Source organism: Monomorium pharaonis, chromosome 9, assembly GCF_013373865.1.
Source record: "Monomorium pharaonis isolate MP-MQ-018 chromosome 9, ASM1337386v2, whole genome shotgun sequence".
In the NCBI taxonomy this organism is placed as follows: domain Eukaryota; kingdom Metazoa; phylum Arthropoda; class Insecta; order Hymenoptera; family Formicidae; genus Monomorium; species Monomorium pharaonis.
In genome coordinates this window covers 18,141,726-18,162,902 of record NC_050475.1, presented here as the reverse complement: position 1 = coordinate 18,162,902, position 21,177 = coordinate 18,141,726, and the positions used below count along the sequence as shown (strand labels likewise).

General features: G+C 37.1%; 3 protein-coding genes across 5 annotated transcripts; 1 reads left to right on the top strand and 2 right to left on the bottom strand.

Annotated features, from left to right (window-relative positions):
* Positions 1–30: 30 nt before the first annotated feature.
* On the bottom strand, positions 31–1,460 carry LOC105837189 (NADH dehydrogenase [ubiquinone] 1 alpha subcomplex subunit 7). The gene is made up of 3 exons (XM_012681752.3): positions 1,238–1,460; positions 521–699; positions 31–199 (listed from the first exon to the last, which is right to left on the bottom strand). The coding sequence occupies exons 1-3, from the start codon at positions 1,304–1,306 to the stop codon at positions 136–138; spliced, it is 312 nt and encodes a 103-aa protein (XP_012537206.1). The 5' UTR covers positions 1,307–1,460; the 3' UTR covers positions 31–135.
* Positions 1,461–2,077: 617 nt separating this feature from the next.
* Positions 2,078–17,865, top strand: LOC105837195 (zinc finger protein 236). 3 transcript variants are annotated; one of them, XM_012681766.3, is made up of 24 exons: positions 2,078–3,098; positions 3,615–3,727; positions 3,824–4,135; positions 4,288–4,422; positions 4,794–4,958; positions 10,583–10,714; positions 10,921–11,064; positions 11,144–11,261; positions 11,501–11,643; positions 11,717–11,942; positions 12,075–12,153; positions 12,282–12,417; positions 12,489–12,628; positions 12,848–13,204; positions 13,400–13,634; positions 13,706–13,862; positions 14,074–14,189; positions 14,266–14,493; positions 14,591–14,943; positions 15,028–15,166; positions 15,249–15,361; positions 15,463–15,712; positions 15,795–16,068; positions 16,258–17,865. In XM_012681766.3, the coding sequence occupies exons 1-24, from the start codon at positions 2,993–2,995 to the stop codon at positions 17,541–17,543; spliced, it is 5,457 nt and encodes a 1,818-aa protein (XP_012537220.1). In that variant the 5' UTR covers positions 2,078–2,992; the 3' UTR covers positions 17,544–17,865. The 3 variants fall into 3 exon arrangements, with proteins under 3 accessions (XP_012537220.1, XP_012537218.1, XP_012537221.1); XM_012681764.3 differs by having other exon boundaries at positions 2,079–3,098; positions 13,706–13,940; XM_012681767.3 differs by lacking the exons at positions 2,078–3,098; positions 3,615–3,727; positions 3,824–4,135; positions 4,288–4,422; positions 4,794–4,958 and adding an exon at positions 9,518–10,423 and having other exon boundaries at positions 13,706–13,940.
* Positions 17,859–20,524, bottom strand: LOC105837197 (probable tRNA (uracil-O(2)-)-methyltransferase). The gene is made up of 3 exons (XM_012681769.3): positions 20,432–20,524; positions 19,279–20,348; positions 17,859–18,850 (listed from the first exon to the last, which is right to left on the bottom strand). Exons 2-3 carry the CDS (start codon positions 20,245–20,247, stop codon positions 17,969–17,971), a joined length of 1,851 nt encoding a protein of 616 aa, XP_012537223.1. The 5' UTR covers positions 20,248–20,348; positions 20,432–20,524; the 3' UTR covers positions 17,859–17,968.
* Positions 20,525–21,177: the final 653 nt, after the last annotated feature.

The window sequence follows — 21,177 nt, the reverse complement described above, 5'->3', positions numbered from 1 at the left end:
TTTCGAGAATGTAATAAACAATTAAACGAATAACAGATAAAAGCAATTTATTTTCTATGTACAATTGCTAAGCAAACTCGTTGAACAATACCAATGTATTTGCAACATGTCAATGACTAGCTTAATTCTGAGAAGTTAAGAATCCCAATTATAAGTCTTTCCAGGAGTAATATATTTCTTTTCAGTAACAGGCTTCTCCCTAAAAGTTTCAAAAATTATATTTAACAGTAACTGCTTACTTGGTTGTGATAGAAGCAAATAGAGGAAGTTAGAAATATATGTCAGTATATATTAGTTTCTAGATCACTTAGATCTAAAGAGCCCTTCTGTGATTAAGATATCTTTTTCTTTAAACTTAAACAGAATTTGAGCCTAAGGTTCCTAGCATTACAGATTTCTAGCATTTTTATATATGTGATGTTTTTTTAATTAGTCTGCCAAATGTGACTTTGTAAAAAGATGTTTTATCTGTATGTTTATTGATTTTAATCCTTTTAAATATAAATTTGTTTATACTTACTCTGTACTAATCTGTTTTGATCCTGTAATCAACACTGGCGGTTCAACCTCACGTCTTGCATCTCGAAGGTAGTAGTAAATTTGTGAAGTTTTGTGATATGGACCTCCTGGTACTTCTGGTGGAGGTTGAGTACGTGCAGCTTGTTCATCGGGATATCTATTGTTTAGCACAACTTTTCTCTGTAGAGAATAAAGAACAATAAAACTTTATAGATATATATTATATCTTTAGTATATAAATTATTCGTTGCTAATAGTAATTAAAGAAATTTATGTAAGTTTTTGATTGTTGACCTAATGGCTTTTGAGTTTTTTGCTGAAAAGAAATATAGTATAGAAAACTAATTAAGTTTGTAACTTTTCAAGTTTTACTGTAAAAGATATGTAACTTCTAAATCTCTCAAAATTGTGTTACATTTGTAAAGCAAAAAGATACATCAGTATATTGCAAAAAAAAATACTAATTTCTAGGCAAAATATATATACATATATATATATTTTTTTTTTCATAAATGTTAAATGAAGTTTAGTATACCTGAACATAACCTTACGATAAACATTACAGTTAATAACTCGTTTTCCAAGTAGACATTTTGTTTAAAAAACTCATGTATGCATTATTCATATATAAATAAATCAAGGAATAACGCAACTTGATAAAAATAAAGTCAAAAAGCGCAGAGAGAATTATATAATTTGAACGAGTGTCATTACTTACGCCTCGACAAACTTCTCGAATAAATTTTATTATTGGTGTAACGCTTCGATGTTCAACTGGGCCCGGCATACTTCCTCAGTGAATAGATCGATTTAAGAGATAATTAAGCTTAATACAGCATTTACTTTAGCAATATTATGGAAGAGCCACGGTTATAACTTCAACAAATAAATATTGATAAACACTTGCGTAGTTGCGTCCATCGCATTATATCGATATAAATCGATATAAATCGATTCGATTTTTTGTGACGTGTTAATCGAAATACGAACGAGATACGAATTCTCGTCAAAATGATATATCAAATGGCAAACAATTTTACGAAATAAAGAAACAAATCTATTCTATATTCTTTTTAACATAAGTTTAATGAGAATATTCTAAGTTCATTGTTCTTGAGTGTAATTATTTTGTTCCATATATTACATCCGTTTTAACAAATCAATCTAAATAGAATTATTTATACATAGAAAATTTATTATAATTTTTTACTTTTTATTATTATTTCTCATTATTATTAACATTACATTTACTTAAAAAAAAGAATATTAGATTTGGTAACAATTAATAATTAATAAAGTTATACATTAGTAGAAGCTAGTAAAATTTTAAGTAATTTTGCCAGAGTAAAATTAATCAGCGATTAACTTTTGACAAGCAATTCATGAATTATTTGATTAACGCGGAAATAACTATATTCACTTTTTATTAGTGTATAAAAACAAAAAGTTTATAAAAAACAATAATCAAACTACAATTGATGGATCTTGGTCGAAGACAAAACGGCGGTAATGGTGAACGCCGATATATGGTGCATCATTAATTTATGTTAATTCGCGTCAATCTGTTAACAGCAACCGACAGGTGGGATCGAATGATCGCCGGTAAGGGGAAAGCAACCGGGTGTCATAAATGCGACGTAAATGTGCGGTGAACCGATGATTAACACGATGCCAAGGTGCGCATTCATCCATTCCATCCGCGTTGAGCAAACGAGGACGTGCAGGGGGGATTGAGAGGAAGGGGGAGAACAGCGAGAAAACAACATATGGACGCGTTTGTGTGAGGTAAATGAAAGTTTCCAGGGGATCAAGTATTCACGGGCGAAAAACTCGGGACAACTCGTCGTGTCAAACGGGATATTCCTGATTTTATCTCTGTGTGCGGTACGCGTTTGAGAGACGACCCACGGTGCGTTCTGAGTATAGGTTAGAGTTGTACAGAGTTTAAGATCTAATTGTGTTTATTATAATTATCGATGTATTAACGATGCAGCGAGTGTGTCACAATGAGAGCTGTGACCGTTTGAGCCTGTACCAAATTACGCTCAAAATCGTTAATTTATTAATAATATAAAGTGTTTTTCAAGAGACACAGTTGACACATTTGTAATACAGTGAATTATTTCATTTCTAACAACTGTGCAAGAGGTTTAGTTTTAAGGTGTGAAGACAAATCTTGAATTACATTGTGTTATCTGTGTTCCTTGCTGGACAACATCCACAGTTACATGACAGGAAGAACTGTAGCTTAGAACTATAGTTAAACATTCAAACTTGTGTCAGTTTACATTTAATTATCATTATAATAATTGATACAACTGACTAATGTTGCAACTGTGTTACAGTAAAAACTGTAACTGTTTAACATTTGGACCTGTAGTTGGATCTCTTTTAAATTACATAATAGTAAGAATTTGTGAGAGCGTTATTGTTCAATAACTGCTACTTGTTATTACGTTGAAAGTATGCCAATATGTTGACGGAACAGAATGCAATTATGGAGCTGACCGATTCCAGTGACACAGTGCCAATTGGTTTTATCACTACGGAGGATGGTCAAACGTTGTTTGCAGTGGGTGGTAAGACAATAGAATTAATTATATTAAAATAACATAAGTCATTAGAATATATAGAGGCTAATTCCACTTTATATCTTATATAGTAGCTCCCTATAGAATTAAGGTTTTATTTATACATTTAGAATTTTATGTTGCATGTATAATAAGATATTAGTTAACTATAATTTAAGTGTTTTAGTATCACAATAAGATTGCTTTATAAAGGCTAAATAATAATGTAATTTTAACGTAAAGAATAATTATTTCTAATAATTACACAAAATTAAAAATAAAAATTGTCATTTTTATGAATTTTTATCAATATATTTTTTTTAATTAATTGATATACATGTATATAAATAGATAGATATATCTGGAATACCAGACGTTGGCACTTTATGCATAAAATGCTGACGTTTGATTTTTTAGATGTCGGCACTATAAAAGTGGAATGAACAAGTAAATAGGAAGACTATTTGATGAATATGTGTATGTTCTGCTTATGTGAGAAATTACTAAGAATGCAATTCTTTTTAGAACATGAAGATGGCACACTGGAATTCATGCCAACATCAGTCACATTAATGCCACAGAACATGATGTCTTCGGCGCTGATAAAGACTGTGGATGGAAGTTTTATTTTACATCCGGTATGTGTATTTATTAATCTTAGAACTATTATACATGACACTGTTACTTATAGAAATGTTTTATTCGTTGAGTGTGATACATTTTTCCCGTTTCAGCCCATTTTTCAATTAAATGTGGAGGGTCTGCCAGGAACTGTGATGCAACAAACAAACATACTGCCATTGAATATACAGCATTTTGAGAATGGATCTGTAGCCGAACAGTTGAAAGTACATAGTGAAAGTACAAATGAATGTGTAGTTACAGAATCTTTGTTATCCATTAGAGACAGTAACAATGCATTATCAGACAAAGGGCAATCAATAGTTAACGATCATGCTGAAAGTAAATCTACGTCTGTGTCTACGATACAAAATGTCTACAAAAGATCTCCAGGAAGACCCAAAAAGACTGGAGTAACTTTGCAAGTCAGTTAATATTGATTATCGTCTACAATTCGAGAATATTTTAAGTCCATTATTTAAAATAAATTTATGTTTGCACATAGTGTATGTTAAAATAATTTTATTTTATATATTATAATGAATTATGTATATTATAAGTTAACATTTTGTTATAGAATACGCAATCTTTGAAGTGTGACATATGCAGGCAGGAATTCACTAAACAGACATTGTATCGTAAACATATGGAAAACCATGCCGAAGAGAAACCGCATAAATGCCCCAAATGCCCCGCATCATTTAATATTCCAGTAAGTTCTTTATTAATAGCCCGATAAGTCTTTTTTTATTAATGGGATTTTACGAAAAGAAAATCTTGTGATTATGTATTTATTAAAAAAAGATTAAGTTATCATATATTATTTTATAATTTTAATTTTAATGTACATTTTAATTAATTAAAATATATAACAGCAAGTAATATCAGACAGAGAAAATATAAAAAATCAATTAAATTACTAAAAACGTATATATAGAAGATTTGTCGAATAAATATACTCAATTATTTATTTATTTTAATCTTATAGAATTAGATTAATAGTAGCAAGAGAAAGTTGTTTCTTGATCTTGGATGCGACATTCGGATTTAGTCTAGTAACTTTGTACAATGGTATCGTTACAGACAAATTTCACGCTTCATATGGCAACGCATAATACCGGTGACCCAAAATGTCCTGAATGTGGTAGGAAATATGCTAGAATGGCGAGTCTCAAATCTCACATGTTATTGCATGAAAAGGAGGAGAACCTCTTCTGCACGGAATGCGAAGACGGCTTTTCGACGAAGGTGAGTTCGAGATTTTTCGCATTTTATTTATCTCTATATATAGAGAATTTTGTTAAAAAAAAAAACGAGTATTAGAAGGTTGAACATTTCTGTGTGCACAACTTTGATAAGTGTCACAAAAAACAGGCCTTGAAACATTGGTTTAGTTTTGAAATGGTTTGTATATGCATGAAAGTTGTATCGCGTTACGTGAGATTACTTTATCGATGCTCTGCCTTAGATAGAGCGCATTTCTACTGATTGCTACAGACCGACTTATTGATAACATTCATCATTGTGAACGATACGTAATTATTGCGGCTAAGGTTTAAAGTGGTGGCCGCTTTGGCTTATTCATGCTCGCTTATTCGTTTCTTAATTGGTCCCCGGAGTCTGCGCTCATAAACCTCGATTGATAACATACATATTTTTTGAAATGTAATTGTTATTATTTTACAGCATCTTGAATGCGATCGATAAGAATTATTTATTATTAACGAATAAAATTCTACTAATGTAATGAATAACAGCTTGATATGAAACGGATCTTGATGTTATTCCTTGTCTAATCAAGGGTCGATCTCGGTGACCCGCAACGATTGTTTGTTTTTCGCCAATCAGCTAGCCAGCCAAAATTTAAACAATCGTAGAAAATAGAGAATCCGCGATTCTTGTCATATGTGTCTTCATAGCTGACCACAGCCAGATAAATAGAGGAGATGATTTAATAATTCCCTTCAATGCTCTCGAAGATTAAGAGGATATTATCTCATAGCGTCGTCAAAGTATGCCAGCGATAATCGGCCTTGGTCACTTCGCAGGCATCAATGGTATTTAGCCGCTTCGTCTTTGCTACATATTCATAAAAGTGTGTCTGTATAATTAGCACCATTGGCAATAATTCGCAGGGAATGGAATTAACGAATCATGCATTCGAGATAGCGTGCGTATTCTCGAGTGAGCTTTTTAATTGATCATTGGCAGAAGGAAAATGCATCCTTGTTAGGAGAAGATGTGTCCTCGGTACAACACCCACGTATCTGGAATGATCTTCCGTGTTTACAAAGATGATGATAAGAATCGATCGAGATCGGATCGCCGATTGTTGCAGCGGTCACGTCTGACCGTGATAGCAACGTGGGCAGTAAAATATGGGCAAGTGGGCGGCGCGACAGCGGCCCACATTAATGGGGCGCGCACGAATTACGCAACCGAATCGCATGATCTCACACAGATCTCGCGCCGATTGCCCTCCTCGCGTTTGACCGCTGACACGCGCCATACGTCCACGCACACACGCGTAAACACGCGTGTAAGGTTGAAATGTGGAACGGACTCCAGGAAGCGTTTATCCGTCTCGATCGGTGTATTTAAGTATACACAAATATTATTTAAGTACACAATCATTTTAAGTCCAAGAGAAACGAATCGAAATAGGAAAAAACGTAGGGATGTTAAAATATAAGTTCGAGGATTTAATTTTTAAAAGAAGATCAAAAACAGGAAGTGACATAAGGATCTTAATTTTAATCAGAAATCTAAACAATAGTCATTGTAAATTAGACAAATCTATTTGAAGATGAAAAGAGATTTTAAAAAATTAAATAAAAATTTTGAAATAAAAAATATATAGATATATATTGTTCTACCGAAGAAAAACAATTACATAAAAGATACAAATTCTGAAAGATCAAAGAAAATCTAGAAAAAAAGGATTCATATTTATATGAAGATAGGATTTGAAGTTATTAGATTTGATATGATTCGCATGCTGTGACATTTATCGGATGAATCCGAGTGACTGGCGGAGAGAAAGGAAAACCGATAACGATGACGACGAATGTGATGATTTCGTCGACGACGTAAGCGACATTTACAGCATCGCCTCGTCAGTGAGCAGCGAGTACTCGCTACGCGTGCACGTGCATTGTTCCATTGTTAAACCGCGTTTCCTTTCCTCGAAACGGGTGCAATTTTGTATTGGGTATGCTTTATCGAGGAGGGATGCGTACTTCGCAAGACTTTACTTTACGTTTATTTAATTCGCGAGATTGCGCGGTCACTATTCAATTTCTCCTGGTTAGATTAATTAGAAAGTGTCGTTTGTGATACTATGTCGATCGTGATCGCACATTCGAAAGCTGCTCGCACGTATTTCATTCAATGTTCCGCATCGCTGGAATTTGTTAATGAAGGAATAAAAACTCTGTGAATAAAAATGAAAGTAGCTTGTGCACGCGAATGAATTATTTCTTTGCAAAATCAATTAATAATTTTTCAATGAACCCTCAATTCTGTATCACAGCCTAATATCTTGTCTCCACTGAACGTTGGATGCGGAAGAATATCTTCTCCTGGAACGTGGCCTACGATCGTTCCGGCAGTTTTTTTTACCCGTTCGTATATTTTTTTTGGCGTCAGACCTAAAAGATCTTCGAGGAGGTCCTCCGTCTTTCCCCGAAAACTGAAGTTTGTAGTGGAAATTGTGCAGATGGTGTCTCTCTTTAGTGCACGGTATGTGCAACATGTGTGAAACAAAATTTATATATATTTTATATATATATATATATATATATATATATATATAAAAGAGAGAAAAATTCTCTAAATAATTGACATGCGTTTTTGTTGCTTAGGTTGAGAGTCAATGTTCAAATTGATGATCTACAAGTCTACGGTGCATTCCCCAGTAAGGGATAACAAATACAAATACGAGTTTGCGAGGGAGGTTGCAGAAGTTAGACGACAGAAAGGAAAGATTGTCGGGCGAAATAAAAGCGACCGATAGTGCGACCGTCATTGCGCAGTTGATAAGAGATGAACCGTTGAACTTTACCGGGAAGAGTGAGGATATATAGCCATATTCCAATGATAACTCACTGTTATAAGTAGCATTAACCCTGAAAATCGCTCGGATTCTCTGTCGAGATTGCTCATCCATCCGTCTTAAAGCGATATACAATTAAATTTAAATCGCAATTGGATTAAGATATAAAAGATGGTCGTCACGTTGTTGCAACGCGTATCTTCGAAGCGTACGAAAGATCAAATTTTCTTCGTGGAAGAAACCTAATTCTCTCTCTCTCGGAGCGACGGCGTGATCTTTTGCAAAGGCGCGTTTTGCGCCTCGTGTGTTTACGTACGAAGCAATAATAATTCAGCTGTGGTATGACGCGTTGAAAAAGAGAGATGAAGACCAGAGAGAGGCGATCGGCGAAATCTGCGATATAGGGCTCGCAGTACAACGGCGAGAAGGAGAGCAATTTACTACGGGGAAAGCGATGACGCTTCCTCGAGACTGTATTTTAGGAACTTCGTCCCTTAAGAACGCTGCCGATCTTCTGCTTCTTACTCTTTGGTGTTGAGTCATTCGCATCGCCTGCGTCCGCATGACACTTGACACGCCAATTGCCCGCTGCAATGATTCTCACTGCCTTAGACCGTTCTCATTTCCGAATGAGGAAAGACGCGTCGAAACAGTCCGAAGCTTCTTCCGCTTTGTATCGCTTTTTTTTTTCAAAAAGCCTCTTCCTTAGTTCTCTTTTGAAATTAATTCAGAATAGAAAGTGTTATCTTATGTAATGTGAATCTACAAGTGTTTTACGAAAAGAAACGAGAAATATAAGAGTGCTTTGAATAGATAGCAAGGATGTGTTCTCCTCAAGGGTGGGCGGTGTATCGGAGGTCGTTTCCTGAATTGCTACGTCCGACGTGATTAGATGTTCCGTGCTCTCTGGTGTGATTTAATGTGCTTCGCCATAAACAATCGCCATAGTGAAATATATATCCGTCAATACGATCAGTTGACGGATTTTTCTTTCTTTTGACACTGCCACTGAGATAAAATTTAGACTCACAATCTTCAATATTTAGAATTTATCTTATTGCCATGTTTTTATTTCTTAATTGTGAATAACTGTAAGAGTCGCGCAGATACTGAAAGAGCTTCCGTCATTTCTTTTTCCGTTCTCTCATCTGGAATATTGTTAATCTCGAAATCTTTGTTTACCGTAAAATTTTATAGACTTTCGAGTGGACTTGCCGTCTTAGGTTTACTTATGCAAATCGCCAGCTCATCTTGTGACGTTTATCCGTGGTATCTGAAAAATCCGAGATGCGAGCGGCGGACTTGTTGATAAACCGAAATCTCGTCGCGGAAAAAGTGCTTCTGCATTGGAAAGGGAAAACAAATTTTGGAAGAAGAAAACGCAGAGAGAAAAAGATGACAACACGGGAAGTCGCGTAGGTTGATCAAGCGGAAGAGGAAGAGGAATATGACGACGGATGGAAGGGAAAGTAAGGGGAAGAGGAACGACGAAGAGGAGAAGACCTGACTGACGTCTTTGGAAAGATTAAACGGTGTGTGAGGAGGAGACTGACGGACCACTAATAATATGCGTGTCGGAAAAAGTGCAATGTCCTCTTTCAGAGGCGCGATACTAACGGCAATGCGCGAGAAGTGAGAGAGAGAGAGAGAGAGAGAGAGAGAGAGAGAGAGAGAGAGAGAGAGAGAGAGAGAGAGAGAGAGAGAGAGAGAGAGAGAGAGAGAGAGAGAGAGAGAGAGAGAGAGAGAGAGAGAGAGAGAGAGAGAGAGAGAGAGAGAGAAGAGAGAGAGAGAGAGAGAGAGAGAGAGAGAGAGACGCAATCTCCATGATCTCAAAATTCGTCTTGCAACAGTTCGGACTGCGAAGAGTAAAAGAAGAAAAAGAATTTTATATGCATTTTTTTCTTCTTTTATTATATGCACTGCGAGGTAAAAGATAGAGAGGAGAAACACGGAGGAGTAAAATAAGGACGAATAAAAAGGAGAAACGAAAGAGAATTATTATATGTTCCAAGAAGAAAGCAGAAGAAAGTGTCGAAAGAAGGGAAAAAGAAAGAGAGAGGGATCCGAGTTTTTGCAGTCGTCCGGCTGCCGCGAAATGCGATTACCACGTGGACGTAATGAGATAAAGCTGCACTAACTAATCGCTTGATAGTTGAAGACGAATAGTCTGATTTTTACTTCTCCTTTCTTTGATGTTCTTTATCGATTAAAAAAAATGCTACGAGTGATTTTTGAGTCGTTTGGACTTATCGCGACTGACTCAACTCGTTAGCGGAATTCCGCGTACGATACATGATTCAATTTACTATCCAAACGCGATAGTAACGGTTAAATTTCGTGTTCAATGTTGTGTTCATTTTTTACCGGCGTTGATAACGTGAGAAAGACATTTCTTTCTCGAAACGACCAGTCGACAGCCACGATAATAATTCGGCGGGTCACCACATTGTGTTCGTCCTACTTTTTGCACCAAACACTGCCATATAAGTACTCACTGCCCGCCGGCGAGTATTACTTTATGTTATGCTACATAATTCGAGCCGCAGTGCCGTCTTCTTTCGATATGTCGTTTGCCGTAGACTGTCTGAATTTCGCGCTTCTCTACATCTGCACGCGCGTGTTCCATCTCGCGCTTGGTATCAGCGCTCAGTATTATAAGGTACATTGCTTTCTTTCAGAAATCTTTAAATTATTACACAGCTATGAAGATTTTTAGAGCTATGTACTTTGTGAAGAGTTTAAGATAATTTTTATGAAATAATAAATTAATTTATAATTACTGTAAAGATTTAAATTCTTTTTACGTATGTTGTAACAGGCCCAATTGGACGCGCATTTAAAGCTTCATGGAGAAAAGTGGGCGAGCGAGGATGTGCGACAGTGCAAATTATGCAAGAAACAATTCACGCAACCCGCACTCTACCGAATGCACATTCGCGAGCATTATAGGGTAAGAAGGAAGAATTTATTAAACATTAAATATTTGATAGGCGAAACAACATTGACAAGTAATGTTTTTTATAGTCTATGCCTTTTTTTTTGCTTTATATAAAACTACAATGAAAGTTTCTCTCTTAGCTTTATTTTTTTTGCGCCTTCTAATGAAGAGACCGCTTTTATGATCGAAAGTCTTATCACGTTTATTTCTTTTTACAGCAACAGACGAAAATAGTGAAACAAACTAAGAGGGGAACGAAACATAAAACAATGTACAAATGCGCCATATGTTTGAAAATTTTTCAAAAACCGAGCCAGTTGATGCGACACATTAGAGTACACACTGGAGAAAAGCCCTTTAAGGTAAACGTTTTCTAGAAAAAACTTATTGATTATAACACTTTATGCAATATGGTTTCACATATACGGTTTTTTTGTGCAGTGTATTACCTGCAATAGAGCGTTTACGCAGAAAAGTTCGCTAAAAATCCATACGAGGCAACACAAGGGCATTCGGCCACATACCTGTAATTTCTGTAACGCCACGTTCAGTCAAAAAGGTTTGAGGAAATTCATAATTAATATTATATGTCAAGTAACTTTGAATACAATATAAATAAAAAAGAAAATGTGTTTTAAATTTGGAGAAACATGAATGTTATCGATCTTCACAGTCTAAAGCCTTGATAAGAAAATATTATTCCACACTTTTGTAGTATTTTTTCATGAATTCAGAAACATTTGTGCAATGTGCCGGGAATATGGGCCTTAAATCGTTTTATTATTTTCTGTTTTTTAGGAAATCTAAAGGCGCATATACTTAGAGTGCACAATGCACCAGAAGGTGAGCCCACGTATGCGTGTTCTTATTGTTCTTGTAGCTTTAAGAAGCTGGGCAGTTTAAACGGGCACATAAAGCGAATGCATTCTGTTTCTTCGGAGGTAAATGAGATACTTATTGTGAAGAATAAAAAAATTCAGAATTATAAACTAAGGAATCGTCATGCTTGTTTAGGAATCCGCCTTCAAGTCTGCAGAAGCTAATCTCGATATCTCGTCAGAAGCTGACATGCGCGCAACCGTTGACAGTGTTATATCGCAATTGGCATCTTTGGAATCCGTCGTGAACAGTACCGCAAGTTCCACAAAAACCACGACCCTGAGTACAGAACAGAATGACATTTTGCAACAAGCGTTAAAAAACAGCGGCTTGCCGAACAAAAATGAAGTCCCTTCGAAAGGTAATTTTAAATATTCGCCATATTAAATGATTTATATCTGAATAAATACATAAAGCTCTCTAAATATAAGTGTTTATTAAGTGTTATTACTTTGAATAAGACAATAAATATTTAATATTTATTTGCTTGCAGAAATCTCAGAATCAAAGAAGACGGATTCACCAACGTCGTATGTCACGCTGTTGGATAGAACTGCTGGCGGTACTTCAAGGTATTATTCTTTGTTACAGGAATGTATAATTGTGACAAAAAGTAGATTTATAATTTAAAAAATTATTAACGAGATTTTATGTTCTCTCATGTGTAATATAATAATAACTATAATAACTATACTCACAGGAAGTATCTTACTATAAAACAACGCTGCATAGAAAACGTACGATGGTACGCATGTTCCTTTTGCCCGAAAGAATTCAAAAAGCCGTCGGATTTGATACGTCATTTGCGCGTACATACTCAAGAGAAACCCTTCAAGGTAATTAAATTAAAAAGTTTTTTTTGAAAATACAAACTGCAATATACCATTTTATTAATTTTTCTTTTAAGTGTATGTATTGCGTGCGTTCTTTTGCATTAAAATCGACAATGATAGCGCATGAGCGTACTCATACCGGAATAAAGAAGTACGCCTGCGGTTCGTGCGACAAAACCTTTGCGTGTCATAGCAGTCTTACCGCTCACACAAGGCAAGTTTCAATATTTCTTTGTTTGACTTTATTCATTATTTTTGTATCTATCTTTTTTATATGAATATTTTTATCTGTGTTCTTACTTCTGTGTCTTTTATTCTAAACTTTTTACTCTTTTATTTTTTTATCGTATATATTTTGACTGTACTTTCTGTTTTCTTTGCACACAAGACGTAACCGAATATTTATCAATAATTTATTTCTTATATATTTTAGATTACATACAAAACCGCACAAATGCAATATATGCGACAAGTCATTTAGCGCGAGCACCATCCTAAAAAATCACATGAAAAGTCATATGCGGGAGAAGCCTAAAATATCGCCGGAGGCAGAGAGTTTGGTGCCGCAAGTGGTGCTACAAGAGCCACTCGTTATTAGTGATGTTGGTAATCAAATCAGCGTGGCACAGGTACAGTCGAAACAGAAACAACTGTACGAAAACGTCAATGGCGTGGCCAGACCGCACAAGTGTTCAGTTTGTAACGCGGCATTCAGGAAAGTTAGCCACTTGAAGCAACATTATCGCAGGCACACAGGAGAGCGTCCTTATAAATGTTCCAAGTGTGACAGGTTCGAAATTTACGTCTGATAATTTCGTAATATAATAAATAGTAGGTTGATAAAAAAACTCTTCAGCATAAGAATCGTACAAAAAAGAGACAAATAGATGTTCTGTAAATTTGTTTGCTGATTTAATTTTTATAATTTTAATATTTATTTTGCATTGTGTGTCAATCAAAATACTTATATTTATCCGGTTTCCAGGAGATTTACATCAAACAGTGTCCTAAAATCTCATCTGCACACGCACGATGACGCGAGACCATATAGTTGTTCGGTATGCGATACGAAGTTCTCCACGCAAAGTAGCATGAAGAGGCACTTGGTCACGCATAGCAATAAAAGGCCGTACATGTGTCCATACTGTCAAAAAACATTTAAGACATACGTCAATTGTCGGAAACACATGAAAAGGCACAAGCACGAGTTGGCGCAACGGGTTAGTATATTTTAATGAGTATGCTATAGAAAATATCGAAAAGTATTAAAATCTTATACGTGCACGAACAGCAATTGGAGGAACAAAAGACGCAGAATTCGAAAAAACCACAGCCTTTGAGCGAAAATAAAGAGATTACCTCGACATTACCGAAGAATTTTACTCTCTCCGAGAATATGGTGTCATTCCAACCACAAATGGCGCCAGATCTTACGCAGGATTTCTCTGGTCAGTTTCAAAATATTTGTGCGGAGAAAGAGAAATCCTTCTTACTATCAGAAAACGGAACGTCTTCGATAGTGAATCGTATGTTTTTTTCAAAAGATAAAAATATAATTTTTATAAACAAATTTTTATAAGCAAAATTTAATTTAATAAAAAAATCAATCAAGCATGTAGAAATCTATGAGAAAATTAAAACATGATAATTCTTATATAGTTTCAGAAAACTTATCTGTCGATGCAGCTAGTTTAGGGACATCGCAGACTCTACAAGCCGATGAACCCAGTACTGTCACATTATCTCATTATACAGGGGACCAAACTCTTACGCCGGTATATAATCATTCTTAAGAAATGCATAAACGCGTTATAATCTAAAGAGAAAGTGAAAAATTGGAAAATTTTACAGGAAAGCATACGAGAGATAGAGGAGCTCTTTAATATCGGCGTAAATCTCGGACTGGGAGCGAATCTACCAAGGCAAATAGATGAGACGAATGCGAGTTGTCTCGATAATTCCAGGGAACAACCGATGCTTAATATTATATATGAGCATAACAAGACTCTAGACTCGTCAGGCAATACCATATTCATGTCGCAATTTGATTCATTTGATATGAACCAGATTTCATTGCAGGTGAATAAGCGATAAGTTTACAATCTACGCCGTAAATAAAACCGTATATTTCAATAAATTAACATTTTATAAACATAACTAATAATTGATTTTCCAGACGGATAACGATTTAGACCTTAACTTAAATCCGAACAATACTACGAACATGCCCAGTATTTTGCCCAGATCTGTGGAAAGCAATCGACAAGGGGAACAACACGCTGCTTCGGTTACTACCAATAATATAGACGCTTCTCAAATTACGAAAAATACTCATCTGGTGGTGATAAGTCCTAAGGACAATTATTCGGAATTAAAGTTTTCGCAAGTATGCCCATCGAAGTACTCGAAAGTCATCGCGAAGGCGAATACCACAAATGAATCGGAGATACAAGGCGTGAGCGAGCACGAAAAGGCATCGCAGAAAAGTAACACTGCGACGTGTGAGAACGAAAGAAATCCTTTGTTCGTGTAAGTTATTTTAATTCATTAAATATGAAATCATTTTATTATTGAATAGTTAAAAATATAATACATATAATACAATGTTTGTAGGGAGAATTTTCAAACTACTATGCAGTCGGAGACGCTTGTTTCTTCTGATATAGACAGTTCGGCGAAAATATCGGAATGCAATACTCCGCTGCAGTGTCACATGTGCGGTGACCAAGGTTTTACAACAGAAAGATTGAAGGTATGAAAAACATTTCCTAAGTATTTATCCATTGCTGTTTTATCATGCGGTAAAATTAATGTGGTAAAAATTTACATTATAGGAACACTTAAAATCCCATCGCGGTGCCAAAGGATTTGAGTGTTTGGAGTGTTTGCAGCGATTCTGCACGAACGGCGGTCTCAGCAGGCATATGAAAATGCACACGAATAAACAGTGAGTGAGAATTAATTAATAAAGAATTGATGCGATAACGACAGACATCTCTTGAACATTTCGATGAAATCACAAGTCTTTTTTCCACTTTTTTTTTACAGGCGATGGAAATGCACGACTTGTCAAAAAATATTGGGTAGCAAACTACAATTAAAAGTTCACAGCAAAATGCATTCGGAGAATTGGAATGTTTCGTCCATAGAGCCGGACAGCTCTCAGAAAGAAAGTTCTCCTATTTCTTCGAACTCCGGTGTACCGATGTTAGATATTCAGGTAGATCCGAATCCGTCAGTTTCCGAGAAAGTTTTGATGGCTGCGGTCGCCGAAAGGAAAAGCATGGACCACGCTGATGTAAGTATATACAAATATTTGCACCGATTCGCATCGAGTAGTTTATAATATCATTTAATTGTAATATTATTTAATCGTTTAGGATAACGTGAAGAAAGAGACGAGGGAGTACACTAATAAGTGCAAGTACTGTCCGAAAACTTTCCGCAAACCGAGTGATCTCATCAGGCACATTCGCACGCATACAGGTGAACGGCCATACAAGTGCGACCACTGCAGCAAGAGTTTTGCAGTCAAATGTACTTTAGACTCTCATATGAAGGTTCACACAGGCAAGAAGACATTCTGCTGTCATGTTTGTAGCAGCATGTTTGCCACGAAAGGAAGTTTGAAAGTCCACATGCGATTACATACGGGTAAGAACAAGAATTTCTTAATTATTTTATGTATGACAATGCAACGGAAATAATTTTAATGTGAGACAAATTAATTTTTGCTGTTCAAATACTTCATCCATTTACGTTATAACTTTTAAACATTGGAATATGCTAAATATGTGAATCTTAACTCGAAGAAAAATAATGTAACTTACAACAATCTTTCAGGTTCGAAGCCATTTAAATGTCCCATGTGCGATCTGCGATTCCGCACTTCGGGTCACAGAAAAGTGCACATGTTAAAGCATGCGAGAGAACATAAGGGTGGGATGAAACGCAAGCCGAAATACTCGAAAATCGCTGCAGTGGCGGAAGCAGCAGCCAATCTCGAAAAAATCTGCAATAATTCTCTAGATAATGCATCGACGATGACAACTACGACGACGACGACAACGACGATTAATACTACTACTACTGCTACTACTGCTACTACTATTACTACTACTGCTGCTACTGCTGCTGCTGGCGTTGCTACTACCATGACTAAAAATGAAGTCGCGCCGTCGCAGAATCTGAATTATCCCGCATTAGAACAGACAGTGAATCTCGATACTACGGTTCAACTGCCGAATCAAATTACGTTTAATCCTACCGACGCGACAACGACGATTCTAAACAACAATTCGATATTGTCCGTGAACGAGAACAACGAACTGGTGGCGAATCTACAGTTCCTGCTGGCGAACGGTCTTGTCACCATTCAAACGGACGACACCCTGTTGACGCAACCAGCAGCGACAAATGATTCCACCGATGCCACCGGCGCTGAAATGCCAACTAACGTAATTGAGTTAGTTAACTCAGATCCTTTTCAGGAGGCTTGCAATCTTGGTAACGCCAATCATGTGGTGATAACCAGTCAGATGCCGACGGAAGCAGTGACCACCGCGGACATGAGCAATGCGACAGTAATTCAGATGAATGATTGTATGCCCGCTGTGTCCATGGTACAAATGCAGTCTCAAAATACTACAAGCAACATCGGCGTATCTGAAACAAAAACAAATGATCAAACGACGATGACAACGACGACGACGACGATATCAACAGCGATGTCGAAAGCTTCGACGCAGCCTCCAAGAAAGGAGTGTGATGTGTGCGGCAAAATATTCCTAAAACCATGCCAGCTAAAACGGCATAGGCGCATTCATACAGGAGAACGGCCGTACAAATGTGAGCAGTGCGGCAAGTCGTTCGCGCAAAGGTTTACGCTGCATCTGCATCAAAAGCATCACACCGGCGACCGACCCTATTCCTGTCCGCACTGCAAGCATTTGTTCACACAGAAGTGCAACCTACAGACGCATCTGAAGCGCGTCCACCAATTGGTCATGCTCGACGTTAAGAAGCTAAAGACCAGTCAGCAAATGCTGGGCGCACTTCTGCAGGACAATCAAGGCAGTGATACCAAGTTACTGAACCTGGATGACATATTGCTGGTAGATTTCAAGTGAAGATCTTTTAAAAGGTTCGAAGAGAAGATCACCTGTGATTCGAGCAAATTGCTCATAGGTGTACAGTATAATTAAAAATGTGCCGCAAACGAATTACTACGCTTTCAAGTGGCTAACAGATGTAAAGAAAACGATTTTGAACGTTAAGCAAATGATCAAAGCTGTGATGTATGTTTTAGTATCGCTAATGCTGTATACAATACTAGAGACGTAATTTAATATCGTTCGTTTAATCGATTATCGTTATATTTTGTATCACTGAGCTACACATATCGTGAGATTGTTGCATATGAATTTTTTTAACATAAACAAAGAATTCTTATTTTCTTTTATTTAAAATAAAACGCACTCTTAGTTACACGTTTAACTCAACATAGATAAGAATATAAAATTTTGCAACGTAGAACAAACGATAAAGAGAAACTTTAGTGTTGGAAGTCGCAATCGATCTCGAGAGCGGGACATCCGTCGGGATGGTTCTTATGAAACCAACAAGGCTTCACTTTTCTGGAAGGTACGCCAGCGTTTCCCTTCCTCCTCTTTTTTCTCGTGTTAACAGTGCCGGGAATCCGAAACTGCACTTTTCCTTGAGCGACGCAGAAGATATGACCGTGATTCTTGAGTAAGGTTTGCAGGCCGCCGCACTCGTTTCGCAGCTGCCGCAATGTTTCGGGCGCGATCATCTTCGCCACTTCGTCGATGCCGATCTGTCCGCCGGCGTTCCACGTTTCGCCGGGTCTCCCGTCCAACGGTATCCTGCGACTCGTACAAAGCAGATGCGCCGCGACCGCATTGACTATCTCGAGGATCAGCTTCTTGTCCAACTGCGTGCAATTTCGCACTCGTTCCGTCGAGTCTCTTGGTTTGAAACTCGCAGACCACCGCAGATCGCTATCTGCTTCGTTTCTACTATCCAAGATCTGTGATCTCGCGTTTATGATTCTTTGAATATCGGCGTCCAGTGCCGCGGTATTCTCCTTTGCGTAGGTCCTCTTCCAGCCAACGAAACAAATCCGCTTGGTCGACGGAATTCGCAGTCTATCCGTTAACGTAAGAAAGCCACAACCTTCGCACACGCTTTTAACATAGGACATATATTCCGAGTACTGGCTCTCGGCGGCGTTGCATCGTCGATACTTGCTGCCGTCGAATTCATAAGCGCAGCACGGTAGTAGGAAGAACCGGCATTCGTACGAACTGCGCGCGGTAATCACGGGGATCCACGGAGTCAGCTCGTCCGAGTGATTCCCTATGATCCAATCAACACCGGGAAAAACAGTATCTGGGGACGGAACGATTGTGCTAACCTGCAATATCACATGGTTATTAATGTAAAATTAATAATGATTAGCATTTTAAATATTATGTCACAATCCATTTTTTTATCAATTTCTAATAAAAGGTAAACGTCCTAATGATCGGACACTTACCAAAAACTTTCTGTCTCAATATTTGATTATTATCAATTATTTCAATTTATTTACAATCTTCAATATTCAAAGATGGCAATTGAAATTTTATATTTCAATAAAAAAGCATTTAAGAGATTAATAATAAGTTCCTGTATCTCCGGATATAGATACATGTCCGTTCAATGAGAAGTTTATCTTACATGAAATAAAAAAATTTCCCACAAAATTATAACAGATTGTTAACGAAAGAAAGAATAATACGGGCTTAATTATAATGTCCGAGTTCATTCAAAGACAATGATTATAACGAAATTTTCACGCACTTGTAAATGAGTGCTCTCGGGGAACAGGTCCCAGATCTTTCTCCTGCGCAAATCGATTCCTATCCCCTTGTGACCTTCGTTAGACAGTATATAGACTAGAAGACCGTTCCCGCAGCCGAGATCGACGAAGGACTGCAACTCTCGCGTCCCTTTTTCCTCCCTCTCCTTCTCCCACAGCAGCAACAGGTAGGTCGCGATCGCGACGTCCTCGTAGACGAATTTCGCCGGGTCCGTGTTCTCTGGCCACACGCTCACCATCCTCGAGCCGTATTTCTCTTTCAATTGATTATACAGCGAAGTGTACCTCTCGACTGAGACGAGACTGAGGGAACTGATCCTGGGGCCGGCGTTATCGTTCTCCCTGTTCAACCATTTCATCAGCCGTGGAAAGAGTTTGGATTTAAGCCACTCGCAGCCTTTGTCGTAGTTACCATTGTCAGATCTGTGTATGCTTATACAAGTAGAAACATATTCGCGATGCTGTATCCTGTAGGCTGTGTTCGGACCCAAGGACAATTTACCCGGGACGATCGATTTATGAAAGGTAGTGACGCTGGCCGAGCTTCTGTCGACGAGCAAGAGTTCCAGTGTAGGCGAAAATATCTGTGTATTGCGAGGTAGCAACTTCTTCACGTACAGATAAGTTTTATCAGAGTCTTCCACTGCCTCAATTGGATCTGTACATTGAACTGAGTATTGGCAATATTCTGTAATACCAAGGTTGTCTAATAAATGTTTTATGGCTTCCGAGGATGAAGAATCGTGTTCGAAATCGTCAGGTTGGATCTGCAGCTTTTCAATGCGTTCAAAAATATATGAAACGTTGTGGCGGACCTCGACTTTGAATAGCTCCTGGGACGCCAGGATCCGACGGTTGACAACGTGAGGGTTTCTCATCCAGATCCCAATGGCTTCCCAAAACTGTGAATTACTGCTGTTGGTGTTTTTACTGACGACCTCGAAATTCATTTTTTCTACCTAACATTAATGTCTGCCACCTTCACATAGACTTGTATCGAAAATTAAATTTATCATTTAGACGACTTTGGAGTACTGCCTGGCTGGTTGTACTATTGAGTATAAAAAAAAATAGGAGTTACTACCGATTCAAATGTCAAATTTAATACAATAAGTTGATGGGAAGCGAAAGTACCTTTTGTATCACCCACTTGGCATCTAGCAGTGCTCGCTCCATGATCTGCTGCACACGTTCCTCATCAGACTCTGAGGCATGCTGCTTGAAGCTCTGGAGGAAAAAAGGCCTTCAATAATAAAATCTTAATTATAATATAATAATAAAAGATTTGCCGCAAGAGTAAAAATTATGACAGCTATTGAATCTTAAATATATTTTATATTATTTTAATTATAAAAGCTATTAATATATAATTTTAATTATAAAACCTATTAAATTAAATAATCTTCCTACAGAGAGATCTCTTTCTGTTTGACTATTAGACGTCAATTAGTAATTAAGTTATCAGAATCATTTTGTACCTACTTGTTTGACCGTGTGCTTGTAAAATTGCTGCGTGGGTTTCGGCAGTTTTTCACATTCGCGCAACAGATATTTGTACAGTTGTTTAGGCGTGTTCACTGTCGTGCTGCTAAACATTCGATTCGCCATCGTTTCCCGGATATTGCAAGATGCACGTGGTGTCGCGAGTTTCTCTTGTTGCCATCATTCCTTATTACTTATTTTCGACGTACGGTATTGATTCTTACACTACGTACCCACTATTGATAAAATAGAAAGTAGAATCCTCTTGTTATGTTGTCCAAAGAAAGTTTGTACAAATAGACAAATTATGACTTTTGAATACAAGTTGCAGAATATAAAAAAAAGAAAATTAATGATGATATTAAAATATCTTACAAAAATTAAAATTTTATAAACCA